We start from the raw sequence: 15,160 nt of genomic DNA on the forward strand, positions 1-15,160 counted from the left end.
AAGACTTGAAACCCGTGGTGCACAGAAGGGTGGCCAGGCTGAGCAGGCCCCTTCCCCGCCCCCCGCCAAGCGCAGCCTAGCTAGCTGTCCTTTGACTTTCACCTGCGGTAGCTCTCCGCCATAACCCAGCCTCACTCGCTGCGTCGTCTTGATTTGTGGGAGGAAAGCTTTGTTGTATAGTGTGCTGCTAGCAGTGTGTTTCAGGTATTTATTCCCTTGCTTTCAGAGCTCTTAGGTTTCCTGGATGGTTCTAGCGTTCCTTTCTAAGTGGTCTGTCGAGGCTTCAGACGGGCAGCAGGAGCCAGGCAGGTTTGCGTTGCTTAGCGGCCAGAGGCAGTGAAGCCTGCTTCTCACACTTTCTGTGCTGACGGTCCCAACCTGGGGCATGGCCCGTCCAGTGTGTGAGCTGTGTAGTCCGAGAGTCGTTGGCTCGGAAAGGCTGTTTGTCCATCCCTGGGCCGGGAGGTGGTTGTGGGCAGAACGTGTGGGCACCCGAGTCAGTGTAGTGTTGGCTCGTCCAAGCGCTCAGGTGACCGCCGAGGCTTGAGCTGACACCACAAACTGTAGACCGGCACGGTCCCGTCGGACTCCCTGTGATGACAGAGCACAGAGCGGTCTTCGGCCTGCCTGCTCTGTCCACGGTGGTGGCACCGGCCCCATGTGAGAATGGAGATGCAGGACGCGTGTGTCGGCAGCTGAGGACCTGCGTGTTCACGTAGCCCAAAAAGTGTGCGGACGACATGTGGAAGGCGCGTCTCTAGACCAGTGGCCTCCGTGCTTTTTTGATCATACGTCCATCAGTTTTAAAACTTGAATGTGCAGCTTATCTGTATGTATTTACTTAAAATACAGGCAGAGTGCATGGTGCTGGTGAGCCGTGCGGTGGCTCTGCTTGTCCTCTGCGTATACGTCTCCGCTCCCAACGCCTCTCGTGCAGGTGCTGCTGCTGAGCAGTGTAGTGGAGGGGTTAGGAGGGGGCACCCCACTCAGGCCTTCTGAGACCAGCGTCCTGGCTTCACCACTCAGCCGAAGAGCTTCTGCGCTGCGGTGTCCTCATCGGAAGGTGGGGTTGATGGTGGGGACTCTGGTGGCTCGTCAGGCTCGTAGAACACCTGTCGGCACCATTACTGAGTGCGCGGTGGGATAAAGGTCAACTTCCAACTTCCGTTGGAAACCTTGCACAAGCACTGGACATCGTTGCAGGAGAGATTGGAGGCAGGAGTGCTGGTTTTGTCTTCCATGTTCTTCCAGCTCACCTTGCTCGTCCCACAAGCTCTGTACCCCCACTTTGGAGCCCTGGTTCTACATCAGTGTGAGATGTGTCTGCAACAGGACCCTGCAGGCCCCTTCAGGTCCAGAGTGAAATGAGCTCCTTAGAACCTCAGAAAATCCACACTTGAGCTTGTTAGAGGCTAGTTCCAATCTCAGCTAAGATGTGATTGGCTACAGGACCTCAAACCAAGGTCTTTCCCTGTCGGAGGCCGGTAAGGGCACCGGGGCGGGCTTGGACCCCTGACGGCCCAGCTGGTGCGGGAGGGCGTGCACGCTAGGCCTGCCGTCTGAGCTGGGCCCCACCAGCCCCCAGGCCCCTACAGGTTTTGTGTGAGCTGTCACTAGGGAATACACGTGCAGGCTCCAACAAAAGAAATGTTCCTAAGAAGAAGCCTACTAAATCTTGGGGTCTCTCGTGCCATGCAGGGTAGTGAGGAGGTTTGTTTTGTTTCATCTTTGATCTTGATCTGACTCTGATGTGTGGAGCTTGAGTGAGAGTCTGACCTGTGATGTCTTTGGACCTAGGAAATTTGTTCAAGACCAACCGATGGGCTTCTCTTCTATGCACTTAAACACCAAGGTTTTGTCACGTTTTCAGTATGTAAACATTTACCTTTGTGTGAGTTAAAAATAACCATTGAAATTCCCGTATCTGCACAGTAACATCATACTCCTGGTTTGCTTAGATGAGCCAGTTTCCCAGGTGATCCGAGTGCGTTCTCGTTCTGACCATCTCCTTTCTGCACCCTTCTCCATCCTTAGGCCTTGTTTGGAGTGGTTTTCAGATACCCAGCACCCTATGAACACAGCAGGGCTTGTGAACAGGCGGCCCCGCAGCACGGGCCCCAGCCCGGCCCACAGTGTTGGAGCTGAGGTGCCCAGTGGCAGACCGTGCCCCCCCCCGAGAGCTGGGTGTGGAGCGGGCGCTGCCCTCTGCCCAGAGGCCAGGCTGCACGTCCATGTCCCCCAGGCCTGACCAGTGGGGGGCGCTTGACGGGGACTGTGCCTGGGTCAGGCTGCCCTCTGGCTTTAGAGACCTAAATCTTGTTTCCTTTTTCCTTTTTCAGTTTGAAGAGGGTGAGGAAGGAGAAGAGGAGGTAAGACGTGGCCACCGTGGAGAGTCCTTTCCCTGAGGCCGTGCTAGCCTTGCTCTGCTGGAGCGGACGGAGGTTACAGAACTACCAGTCGTACCTGATGTGTGTGGAGCTGCCTCCGAGCCTCCACCCTGTCGAAACCGGGGGGGGGGGGGGGGGGGGACGTGTGCACAGCAGGTGCTGTCCCTGTGTCCAGTTGTTGATCCCTCGATGGGCTTAGGAAAACGCTGCTTAGGAAACGGTGGTCGAGCAGACAAACTGCGTTTTCAGTGGTGTGTGTGTTATCGCTGAGAACCACAGGTGCCCAGAAGAGGTGACGTAATCACTTAGGGACAGTGATCATTGATTTCTGCTGATGGAAGGGTGGCTTCCGTGTGGAGCGTGTAGATCCACAGGAGTTTAAATCCCGTGTGTGCAGCTCGCTCTCCCCCTTTTACACAGGAGCTGGAAGGTGACGAGGAGGGAGAAGATGAGGATGATGCCGATATTAACCCCAAGGTCAGTTGGGGGGCCGCCCCACCCGTGACTGGCGTGCTGCTGCGACGTCGGGTCGCGTCTCCGTGCTCTAGTCAGAACACGAACAACAGACCAGGAACAGGCTTGAGCGACCCCTTCTGTAGGATTTAGTGCTCAGTGTGGGTGTCCAGTGAAGGCTTTCCCAGCTCGCTGGCAGCGCGCTCTTGCCGTCAGCTCGTTCCGGAGAGCAGCACTGTGCTCCAGACCTGTAGTCCACTCGGTGGAATGGCTGAGCGACGACGTGAATAAGCTGTTTCTTGTGTTTATTTTTGGAAAAGGTACAAAGAAGGAAATTTCGGGGGTTATTTTTTTAGCGAATAGAGTAATAAAATTGTAGACATAGTTTTACAATTGCCTTTGGGCTGAGTCTATTCAGAAGCTATGTCTAAATATTTCCAATTATTGAAAATAAATTGGGAAGCTTTGCTTTAAAAAAAAAAACCCCAAAAAACCAAAAACAGAAACAAAAACACAGACATTGGGCAACTCCCATTAATTTTACTTGGGAGTCTGGTTGTTTACTGATGGTCAGATCAGTGTAAGTGAGGGCACTTTGCCCCTTGGCTCAACCCTTCGATCCAGGACCGCTTTAATGCAGCCCTAAGGCCGTAGTAGGACATCCTCCGGGTCGCGAGCGTGAAGTCGATAGCTCTCTGCGTCGTCTTGGGCTGCCAGAGCACTAGCCTTACCTGCCGTTCATAACCTGGATCTCAGTTTAACTAGACTGTGTGTGTGTGTCCGTCCTCCGTTTTTGCCCGAAGTGGAATGTGCACTAAATATTGGTGTAATAACCGAGCTCTGTAAGTGTTCTTGTTTTTCTTTTTAACACCAAATGTTTCTGTAAACGCATGCTTTACAGTTCAGCTCCTTCTAGGAAAGGATGGGAGGTGGGTTCAAACTTTTTTAAATGTACAATATAAATACTACTCTGGGACTAAGCTCACAGCAATGCTCACCTCTGCACAGTCGGCCTGTCTAGCACGGGGGGCCGTAGTGCAGGGGCCCCTGTGCTCGGCTCTGTGACACAGGGGCCCTGGCTCGGGTGGCTCACACTGGGCTGGTGGGGGGTGCTGGCGGATTCTAGAGCAGAGACAGGATGGTTTACAGTGGGAGCTCCGTTAACTCCGTCACTTGTCGCTTCCTTCTGTTGTTTGTCCTTTCCTGTCTCCTGCCACGTCTGTTTTCTGGAAGCTCATTCTCTCACAAGTCGTCCGGCACCTAGAGGGTTGTGAGGGCTGGCGCTCCCTGGGTCTTCGTGTGTGCTGTTGGTTGGGGGAAGGTGAGGGATGATAAATGGGTCACTGGTGGGAGGTGCCAGGACCGCCAGCCCTGCGCAGCCGGAAGGGCCCGAGTCTTGTCCTTCGGAGGGATTAGTCATGTCAGATTCTCCACACGAGGAGGTAAACGAGGGAGAAGGGATGTTTCAGTATGGAATGTACAGATATGGTGGGTTGGGGTTGTTCATCTCAAGCTCGAGAATTTGTAGCCCTTTGTGTCATGAGAAAGTGGCTGTTTCCGCCTGTATAATTTTGTGCATTTTGTTTTCTTTTATGCTGACACTTCCTTTCAATTTTTTCCCCATTTAGGTGTAATTTTTGTCTGTTATTCATGCATTTTTAGGTAAGGTGGAATTCCATTCATTCCTAATCCAATCTTCTGATCTGTGCTTTATAACAGTGCCTTGTTGTGACTTTGTGGCTCGAGGGAAAGCTGCTGGCCAGGCACACTCGTGTGTGCTAGGCTGAGCGCACGGCCTTCTGAAGAACGGTACTTTTGCACAGGTGTCCGTTGTGTGGACTTCGAAAACTGACTGTCAGAAACTACATTTGGCTCCTGCCTCCTGAGCCCCGTGTGTGTTGCTGACCAAGGCAAAGGCGTGACTGGTGTGGCGTTTTCTTGGGGACGGGCCTGCCCTCCAGGAAGAGCGCAGAGCGCGTGGGTCAGCCGCACCCCGGGCAGTGGCCCGCAGCCGCTGTGCTGGTGCTTGACTCGTCTCTGTCAGTTGTCTCCTTTCTAACTTCAGGTGTGCTGCAGACCAGGAGGTCACGAAGGGCTGCCCGCACTTGTGACTGTGCTGGAGTTAGTGTCCCAAAAGCTGCGGTGGCGGCGTGGTGTGGTGTTAGTAACGGGCGCTCCTGCGCGTTGTTGGGGTGCTCTGACCGCGTAGGGAAGAGCTGGGTGCTGCCCACCCGCCACCCCTGCCCCCCTTGGTGCGGGCCATGGCAGCTCTGTCCCGGCCATCGGCTCTCTACCGTGTGGGACACTGTCCTCGCGGAGCTGGGGGCAGTGGTCAGGAGATGCCGCAGGAGGCCGCGGGCTCGGGGGCTGTGCCGAGCAGCCGCAGCCAGTGTGTAGAGCAGGGCCTGTGAGAGCTGGAGCCTGCGCTTACGGCCGCAGGTGGCGTGCTGATGCCAAGGGGCGTGCAGACTACAGGCCTTGGAGCGTGTCCGCCTTGCCTTCCGGAGCAGCTCTGGCGGGCTCACTCTCATCAGGAGCTGAGCAGTAGCGCGGCTGCCTCCCGGCGAGGAAACGTGGCTAGGGGAGACAGCAAACTCCGCGCACCCTGGGTGTTTAAGGAGTCGGGGCTGATCGTGGATGTGCGTACACGACAGTGTGTTCGATTGCTCTTGATTCCTGCTGCCTCACTTGTCTGAAGAGTGTCCCCCCCCCCCCCAGCCACACTCTCCCACCCTGCCGGTCACCGGGAAGCATCCCTGACCTGCTCAGCCCGTGTCTCTGGGACGGGGTCCGTCCTGTGGCGCAGCCACCGTGAGCAGCCCCGGCACGGCGCAGCAGGATTGGCCGCCCTCGGTAGTGTCACCAGACTCCTGTCAGGGGCCCAGCTGCTCCAGTGCAGGGGGCTGTCCCCTCTGCAGTCATGCAGGCTCTCGGACCCCGGCTGTGTGCCCCTGGGAGGCTGTGGGGGCCAGCTTTGTGCTTGGCGGCTTGTTTTCACCCCTTCTTGGGCAGTTGTCCTCTGTTAAAACTTGGCTTTTTAATGGCTCCATGAGAGGCAGGATTTGGGCTGGTAGTTTGTGCCTTGGAGACCCCGACTCCTCTCCCTTGATAATCAGGGGCATTGAGTGACCAAGCTGCCATGAGACTTTGTGGCCTGAGACCCAGGATGCTGGGCTTTAGTTGTAGTCCTGTTTTGGGATGTGTCGCAGGCTGAAAACCAGTGATGTCTTGTTCATAAAATTCACATCAGAAGCTTCGGGGTTCTGCGTTGACCTTACAGCCCAGGACTTATGTCCATGCGGATGCTATCCCCAGAGATGGGGCCTCCAGCAGGCTTTATCTCCCAAGCTTCTGACTGTATTTTAAACAAATGGGTAATCTGTTCTCCTGGTTACGGTAAGCACACGAAGCGATTGAGACAGCGTATGGTAAATGGTATAAAGCCCGATATCACAGAATGCTGTATGTGTATAACTCACCTACGCACAGAAAGGTGCAGCAGGAGGGGTCCCTCCCGTCCTGTGCCGCCCCCCTGTTCCCACCACGTCACCCTTCAGAACCACTCCCTTAGCTCCATCTTCTCTAACCCACTTCCGTTTTGCAAATACGATTGTGGAAATACACGCACTTCTCTCCTTGCCCTGAGAAAGCTGCCTGGGGGTGCCTGGGTGGCTCAGTCGTTAAGCGTCTGCCTTCGGCTCAGGGCGTCATCCCAGCGTTCTGGGATTGAGCTCCGCATCAGGCTCCTCCGCTGGGAGCCTGCTTCTTCCTCTCCCACTCCCCCTGCTTGTGTTCCCTCTCTCGCTGGCTGTCTCTCTCTCTGTCAAATAAATACTTAAAAAAAAAACAACAACAACTGCCTGATGCTCCCCCCACCCCGACCCCCCCACCATGGCCACTCGATAGCTGGCGGCTCCTTGCCGTGGCCCTAGCCTGGGCTGCCTCCAGATCCACAGAGTTTGACTGTGACCTTTTCCCGCCTGGATTTCTGGTCAGGCGTGTTTTGTTTTAGGGGCCTGCGTTCTTTAGCAGTATTTTAGGTGAGCATGTGACGCCAGGGCCAGAACCCCCTCCCAGAGTGGCTCGCTGCTGGGCAGAGACCTGGGGGTCCCGGCCGCATCCCTGTGCTCTTTTCCATAAGACTTACAATGAAGAGATTAGACCAGGGTCCAAGGTCGTCTCTCTGCATTCATAGCACGTAATTTTTTTCGTACCTTAAATGTGATTTCCCAAAGAATGGAGTCCCAGCTTCAACCATAGAAGGTGTCTGTTACCTTAACCCCGATGTTTGCGGGGTTTTTTTTTATACTCCGTAGGCTTGTCAGATTTTATGAGAGTAATTTGTAAATTGGTAGCCAGGAGTTACCTGTATTTGCCTGGAGTGATGAGTGGTCTGCTTGTCTGTCAGGCTGTCGTTGGCCTGCACACAGAATGCATAGGACTACGGGATGTGCTTTAAACGGTGTGAGATGTGTCAGTTTATACTGCAGTGAATGTGCTCCTCTGTTGCGGGGAGGCATGGTCTCTCCCTGCTACCTTTCTGGAAGGATCGAATTCCCACTTGGGAGGGGGCTGGGGGACCGGGGCTGTGTGCGGAGCTGGCCTCCCGGCTTTGGGCTGCCGGCACATACCATCAGCAGGGAGCACTCCGGAGTGCTGGCCGGGGACGCCGGGGCTGCTCAGCCACCTCTGGCCCACCCCAGGGTGGTGCCTTTTCATTTCAGGTGCTGAGCCTGCCTTAGGGGTGGCAGGGGACCGAGGGGGAGCCGGCTGCTCTGTCACGTGGGCAGGGTCGGGGCAGGGGGGGGGGGCGGGGTGCCTGGGGCTCTGAGGCTGCGGTGCCGCTTTGGAGCACGGGCTACCCCCACACTGATGAGTCTCTGTGACCCTGAGACGCTCCTCCCCCCAGGGCCTGGGCTGTGACTTAAACTCCCGGGCTTGTCTCCAAACAAGAAAGGGAGCCCTGCTGAGACTTTGTTTCTGGGAGGTTGACTGATTTTTTGTTACTCTTGTAAAAGTACGTTTGCAGTAACCATTTTTTCAGTAAGAATGAAGGCAGCAAATTGAGTCTTGGTTTGCATTGTTGGTTGGAGATACGGGGTTGATGACACTGGTTCCCTACAAGTCCTGTCTTCTCTCTTTGACAGAAGGAGCCCAGCCAGCCCTCCGAGTGCAAACAGCAGTGAGCAGCGAGGCCCGCAGGTGCGGCGTCGGGACTCGGCGGCGGCGGCACCTCGGTCGGCAGTGCTTGCTTCTAACTTGTTCTCAAGTGCATGGTTTTGACCTTAACTTTTTCTTTATCCTTATTATTTTGCTTAACCTGTACAGTGGCAACTTAAATGCATTTCAGAAATAGGAGGTTTGATTCCAGCACCCTCTACGGCCTTGGGTGCAGCTCAGTGGACTTTCCCAGGCCCTGCCTTTGGAAGGGCCCCGTAGACCCCGGGGGAGAAGGGGCGGCGGAAGGTCAGTTGATGCCAAGGGCAGATGTCTGGGGGTGTGGTTCCGGGGCATCTAGAAGCAGCCACACCCCTCCGCAGTCCGACTGGATTCTTCCTTCCCTTGAGGAAACCCGTGTGCTTTGTGTTTCCCATCACTTGGTCTCCTGTGCTCTGTCCCGGAAGAGATGCGTGGACTAGGGTCCTGCTCTCCTTAGAAAGTTCTTTCTCTGGTTCTGTCTTCCTCGGGGTGGGGTGGGGGGTGTGGCGTGCCCCAGCCCTGAGGCGCACGTGTTTGTGGTTCATCCTCGTATTTATTTATTCTTTCCTGCTTGTGAGGGCTTGGGACGCATGCTGTCGCTTGTCCTTACACTTTCTGAAACCATGTGTGTGACTGGTGACCTGGTGACTCGCCAGGCGGGGTGGTGGCGGCTCCCAGGGGAGCGAGGCCTGTATGGAGGGAACCTCGCTCTGTCCTGCCTGCGCTGAGGGCAGGAGCGCGTTTTTGCGACACACAGCCCAGCCGGCATGGGGGGCGGGGGGGCGCCAGGCTTCTGTGGTGAGGGGCCGGGGCTGGGAAGTGCTGCCCTCCTCCTCGTGTGCACATGTCGGGTCTTGCTTTCTCAGTACCCCCCTTTTTTTGGCCCCGTGCTCATCTTGTCTTAAAAGCCCTGGGTTCAGAGCGACCTGTTCTTGGCTGGCGTGTGGGGTTTCCGAGTGTGTGACCATGGTCTCTGGCAACCGGGGACACCGTGTCCACACTGTGACCAGGCCTGTAGAGTGCTCAGCCTTACTTATAATACATTTGTAACTGAATACGGTGTTTTCAATTTGTACAGAATAGTTAGAATATTCTATTAAAGTTGTGAAACATAAACCCGGCTCTGTGCGCGGTCTCTCTGTGGGAGGACCTGGTGGGAGGAGCGGGTGGGGCACTGGCACTTGCCCCACCCGGCAGCTCTCGGGCTGCGCTTCTGTGTCCTCTTGAACTGTATCTCTAGAGCCCTGGGGATGGGCAGGCCCGGGCTTCAGGCCTCTGCTTTTCCGGGTCGTCTTTGAGGCTTTTACAGCCGGTTCTTCAGAGGGGGCTACGTTTAATTTGCCCATTAGGCCTGCAGACCCACTTTGCTTAGGGGTGGCAGGGGACAGAGGGAGCCGGTTGCTCTGTCACGTGGGCAGGGTCAGGGGGTTGCCCAGGGCTCTGAGGCTGTGGTGCCCTTGCTACCTCAGGAAAGAATGTGCTTTCCCCCAGGAGTGCCCCATTTCTCAGAGTTTGTGGGGCTGTACCTTCCAGTTCCAGAAGGTTCCAGGAGGGAAAATTCCTGCATAAAGACCACTTTTGATCTGTCTACTCACTGGTACTTCTTTGGTGGAACCTCTGTCCCTTCCTCAGAGGGAGCGCTCCCCTCAGGAACACCTGTTGCGCAAGCCCTTGCTGGGTACCCGCCCGGGGGCCTGGCTTCGCCCTGGGAGTGGCCGGGAGGGAGCAGGAAATGCCACACAAGGGATAGGAATAGCCATGCTTCCAGCGTGCCCCAGACAACTAGAACCAGAATGTTCTCTGTTCTTGAAGTACCCGTGCGTGAGCCCCACCTGGGCCTGGCCCCCAACCCGAGGAGCCTGCGGGTGCCTGGGGTGCCTTGTTGCGGCTGACACAGAACGAAAACCCCACCCCCGAGGCCAGTGTGCAGAGATGACGCCTGCGCTCTGCTCCCTGTCCCCTCAACTGGGAGCACCTCTTGAGAATGGCCCCCCGGACCTCCAGGGCAGCTTCTCGTCCCTGGGAACCCTGACTGGTCGGGGCTCCTCAGGTTCTCCACATGTCCTGTTCCCCTGAGCATCCGGAATGCACCCATTCATAACAGTGGCTTACAAGGGAATTGCACAAAATCAAGTGCCTGGGTGATTTGCAGGAAGTTCGCAGGGACAGTTCCAGGTCCGGGAGCATCCCATCCTGCTGGCCCCGGGGGTCACTCCTAGCATGACCTTTTAGGGGAGTCCTTTCCTGCTGGCTCCTGACCATCTTCCATGGGTGACGGACCCACATTCACCGTGAAGCAACAGCACTGCTCAGCCCGAAGGCTGCGGGGCCTCGCTGGATTTACGCGGGGCCCGTGGGAAGAGTCCCCTCTGATCGGCACAGCGCCAGGTGGTAGGAGCCGAGGAGACAGGCCCGGGCGCGGGGGGCGAGCTCTGCCAGAGCCCCCTCTGCCCCGCGGTGCCTAGGGCTTCACCAGAAGTCGGTGTGCATCGGCCGGGGCAGGAGTCCACACTGCGTGTGTGCCGAGTGCATGGGATGACTGAGGGTGGGGGGAGCCTGTCCCTTCCCTCGGAGATTGGCCGCGTCAGTGCCCGCCTACCCACAGCGGATGTGGAGCGTGCCCCTGCGAGCGTGTGCTCGGGAGCGGGCACCGGCCAGCCCCGTGCGGGTGTGCACCTGTGCGCTCGTACACGCAGCGGCCGCCTTTGGAGGCTGAGCTGACTGGGAAGCCGGAGAGAGCGGCTGGGCACCTGGAGTCAGTGGGAGGGACAGCTGGGCTTTCTGGCTGTGGGCGGGCGACTGCATGGTGTCGGCAGCTCCAGGCGTGTCTTCCTGTGGGGCCAGCACGGACGGACGGCGGGAGGGGTGTTGGGGTCGTGGCTGTCTGGAGTGGGTTGTATTTTCCTGCGGGATGGAACAGTGTGAGCGTGTGGGCCTCATCACGGAGCTGCGTCCCTGTGGCCTCCGGGGCCCCAACCTGGCGCTTGGTGGCCCCAGGTGCGTTCGGATGGCAGGACTGCAGCTCGAAGCCCTGGGAAGCTGTGCCTTCCCCACTGTCCCCCATGGCACTGTCTCCTGGCCTGTCCGTGAAGCTGTCCTCTGGTCTCGCCCCTGGGCAGTCACAGGATGGGGAAGGCAGGCCTTCCAGTGGCCCAGGAGCCTGGCACCCGTCCTCTGTCTGGGCCTGTGCTGGTGCCTCAGGGAGACTGCCACAGGCTCCGCGGGTTCCTTCAGGCTCGCACCGGAAAGGCACAGCCGCCAGGAGGCTGCGGGGAAGGGGGCACTTGCAGCGGCTCTGGGTGGTTGCTGGCTCTATGGGGGCCAGGCCTCTGTCCTCCCGACCCCCTGCATTGCCTAGAGCCAGGCCTACCGCCCCCACCCCCGATCTGGGTCCCCCTTCTGGGTTGGGCCCTCGTGATGCTTTCAGAGGGTTCCATTGAGCGTCCAGGGCCGCCTCCCATCCCCATGGCCTCTGCGGCCTGCACCTCCCTCCTTATGTAACTGTCCTACACAAGACGATGCCCACTCGGACTTGGGCGAAATCAGGTGGCTGCCTCTGGGCTCAGCTCTGGGCTCCGCTGCCGGTCCGTGTACGCTAGTGTGCCTGCCTCTGCGCCCGGACTGCTGCAAGCGGCTCAGCTGTGCCCCGGTGGGGTGCAAGGCACACGCCCGCAGCGGAATGGTCCCAGCCTGGACTGGGTGAAGCCAGACACAAGGAAAGGCCTGCGGAGGACCTGTTTTTGTGGCTTCCTGGAGGCCGTGCAGCAGCGGGGACTGCAGGGGGCAGCGGCTGCGGGTTGACGAGAGCACCCCGGGAGATGGGAACTCTCAGCTCTGCTTTGCTCGGGTATGTCTGGTTGTATGTGTGTAAACTGTGCCGCCGTGAAGCTGCTTTTTCAGAAGTGCCCCAAATTGGGGTCAGTCAACTTAAAATTCTGGTTTTTCCCTCGAGTAAGTTAGGAATTGTGGCCGCCCAGGGGGTGGCGGAGATCGCCCACACCCCTGTCCACACGTGTGGCCGGTGGCTCAGTGTGTCCACATGCTCCCTCGTGCCCAGCGCCTGCCCCACTGTGGCAGCCAGTCTGCTGTCATGGTGCCAGGGCCGAGCAGAGCCCTGCCCTCCGCCCTCCCCTGGCCAGCAGGCCCACTCCCCGTAGGTACCAGGCTGTCAGAGCCAGGCAGGGTCAGCCCCCTGGCTTGTGCTCCCAGAGAGCGCCCGGGCCTGGGGAGGCTGCGCCAGGCCTTGCCCCTCGGGGAGACCAGGCCGGGCTGGGTGGGGGGAGGTGAAGCCCAGACCTCAGCCAGCCTGTCTTGGTGATACCGCTGGCCTCTGACCCGCCCTCTGCTCAGAATGAGCCTTCCCTGCTCATTCCCAGAATGAGCCTCCTTCGCCCTCGAGTGCCCAGTGGGTGACCTGGAACAGCACGAGGTGGGCCAGAGAGGAGGCCCCGGGGCCGGCAGCGGGAGAAGTTCCCCCTGACCTGGCCTTGAGCTGCGCCCCTGAGAGGGGCTCTGCCGGAGAGGGCTGGCCTTCAGCCACACCTGAACTTTGGCCGCTGCCTTGATGTTCTTTCAAGCAGGACTTCCCATCTTCCTTCTCTAGACGTAGACGCGCCCTCTGTGCTCCAGCCTCAGGGAGCTCAGCCGTGTCAGTGGGGGAGCCGGAGGGACCCCAGACGCAGTCACTGGGCCTCCCGCCCACCAGGAGATGCTGGCAGGCAGCAGCCCCCAATGGCAGGGGCTCCAGGACCCCTCCTCAGCTGACCCTGGCCGAGCTTCTGAATCTGGTGTGATTGTTCAGGCACCTTGTCTGCCTGGGACTCTCCTCACAGCCCCTCTGAGGCTCAGAGGCCACAATGGCCAGCACAGCCTGCATTCCCACCCTGCCACCAGGACGGTGAGGCCCAGACACCTCCTTGAGGCCAAGTCACCTTGGTGCACCTGGGTGGAGCCCCTGTCCACCCCCAGGATGTCACCATGGTGCCATTCCTGGGGCCAGCCTGGCCCAGCTGACTCAGCTCAGGGAGGGTGGTGGCCGGATGTTACTTTCCCCGACGGCCCAGCAGGCCAGGCCAGGCTTCTGCAGGCCCTGGAGACACGGGGCGGACCCCACACACTCATCCTCCATGGACTCCTTCCTCCCCCTCCCTCGGGTTGGGGGCTTCAGAAGCCCGGGAATGTCAGTCAAGTCTGAAGATCCCTGGGTCTTGGCTTCTGCTTCTGGAACACGGGGAGAATCCTCCTTCCCCGGCACGGGCCAGGGACTTCAAGAGAGGAGGCCCAGTGCGTGTGGCCACAGCCGCCCTCCTTTCCAAAGCCTTCGTTCAGGCAGGGCCGCCCACGCCGGTCTCCCCACTGCCTTCCCGCGTGGGGCCGGCCTGGGGTGGACTGTGAGCTCTGGGGCGACGGGGTGCGCCTGAGAACACAGACCAGCTGGAGGGCCATGGCTCCCAACCTGCCCCCATTTCCAGCAGGGCCTGGAAGGTCCCAGCAGAGCTGGTGTCCCTGAGAGGAGAGAGCTGAGCAGAGGAGGGGGCTGTGAGGTGCATCCCCAGGCCGAGCCCTGGGAGGAGGACAGGGAGGACCTGGAACAGCTCAGGAGGGTGCGGGGCTGGGGTTCACCAGCAGGCTCCCGGCCTCCAGACCCGGGAGGGGATAGATGTGTGTCGCTCCAAGCCATCGAATGTGTGGTCCTCTGTCAGCACAGCCCCCGGACACTCACATAGGTAGGTGCAGGCGTCCAGGCGAGACGTTCAGAAGGGGGGCGGTGTCAGAGGAGGGCCTGGAGGAGGAAGTGGCCGAGGGGGTGCCGTCCGAGTGGGGGGCCCTGAGGGGACACTGTTCTGAGTGCGAGACACTTGGCGTGGTCTCTGGGGGGCCCTGAGGAGACTGGGCCGGGACACCCAGCCCCTCAGCTGCTCACAAGTGGGGGCCGAGGTGGGGCCTGGTGACGGCAGGGGCCACATCCAGGGAGACGCGAGACTGCGGTGTGCACAGGCTGCTGGTGCAGCGGAAGCAGCGAGCTGTCCCCTCCCAGGAGAGGGGCACGTCCTTCTCCCGCGGTCCCTCGACTACTCAGCCTCCGAGTCCACCTGCGCTGGGCAGCTTTTCTGTCTGATTTCCAGACCTACGCAGAGCACGCTCAACTCTCCGCTGTCCTCACCTGGGGGAGGCCCGGTGATGTGGCGAACCCCCAAACATCCTTGCACGCCCGGCTCCAAAGTCACCAGTGGTCTCTGGGAAGCCTTGACCTCACCAGCCAAAGCCAGCTCATGCTACCACTCTGCTGGGCCGCCTCTGCCACCAGACGGCGTGGCAGGCTGCGGGGACCCGGGGACGTTGAAACAAGGAGCAAACTGGGGGGCTTAGATCTACACTCGGCAGGCTTCTGAAGACCGGAAGTGCAGATCCAGGCATCAGGCTGCGCTGGGGGAGGGTCCTTCCTGCTGCTCCTGCTGCTGGGGGTCCCGGGCGTCCCTGGGCTGTGGCCATGTCCCTCGGCCCCTGCTTCCGTGGGCATGTGGCCCCTCCTCCCTCTCTCGGAAGGACACTGACCGCTTTCGGGGCCCTCCCAGGTAAGCTGGGATGGCCTTACGAGATCCTTAACCGCATCTTTCGTTGGATTAGTTAACACTGACTCTTACCCCGTGAAGTCAGTACACAGGTTCCATGGGGACGACACCCCAGTTTCGGCCACCGGATTGCGGAAACGCTGGGCGCCTGGCACGTTCCAGTGGGGGTGCGAGCTGGCCGGCAGGTCCGAGCTGTCACATTTCACACGGCAATTCCACATCTCAAAGTCTGTCCCGGTAACCCTGTGCACGCGAGCGCGGGGAAATCGCGGAGGACTGCCCCGGACACAGATGGAACAGAATAGTATGCGTGTCTAGGAAGCATGGCGGGCTCCTACCTGGACACACATGCGTGTTCACGTGTGAATACGTTTCTTAAACTGGCAAAACACACGTAAATGTACCATCTTCACCACCTCTAAGCACACAGCTCACACGTGTGCAGCTGTCCCCACCACCCATGTCCAGATCCTTTTATTCTCCCAAACTGAAACTCCCCCGAGACACTCACCCCATCCCTCCCCTGGTGCCCACTGTCCACTCTCTGTC

General features: G+C 58.9%; 1 protein-coding gene across 5 annotated transcripts in view; it reads left to right on the forward strand.

Annotated features, from left to right (window-relative positions):
* Positions 1-9,155, forward strand: part of NAP1L4 (nucleosome assembly protein 1 like 4) — a 44,478-nt gene extending 35,323 nt beyond the window's left edge. For 4 of the 5 annotated variants that reach the window (XM_045770647.2, XM_045770649.2, XM_045770650.2 and 1 more), the window contains 3 exons: positions 2,340-2,369; positions 2,808-2,864; positions 7,988-9,155. In XM_045770647.2, coding sequence (XP_045626603.2) covers positions 2,340-2,369; positions 2,808-2,864; positions 7,988-8,026 — 126 coding nt within the window. In that variant the 3' untranslated portion in view covers positions 8,027-9,155. Of the gene's footprint in view, positions 1-2,339; positions 2,370-2,807; positions 2,865-4,468; positions 4,503-7,987 lie in introns of all 5 variants that reach the window. The other variant, XM_045770648.2, reaches the window with a different exon arrangement.
* Positions 9,156-15,160: the final 6,005 nt, after the last annotated feature.

Source organism: Ursus americanus, chromosome 24 (assembly GCF_024610735.1).
Source record: "Ursus americanus isolate L20-20 chromosome 24, mUrsAme1.1.p, whole genome shotgun sequence".
NCBI classification, from domain to species: Eukaryota; Metazoa; Chordata; class Mammalia; order Carnivora; family Ursidae; genus Ursus; species Ursus americanus.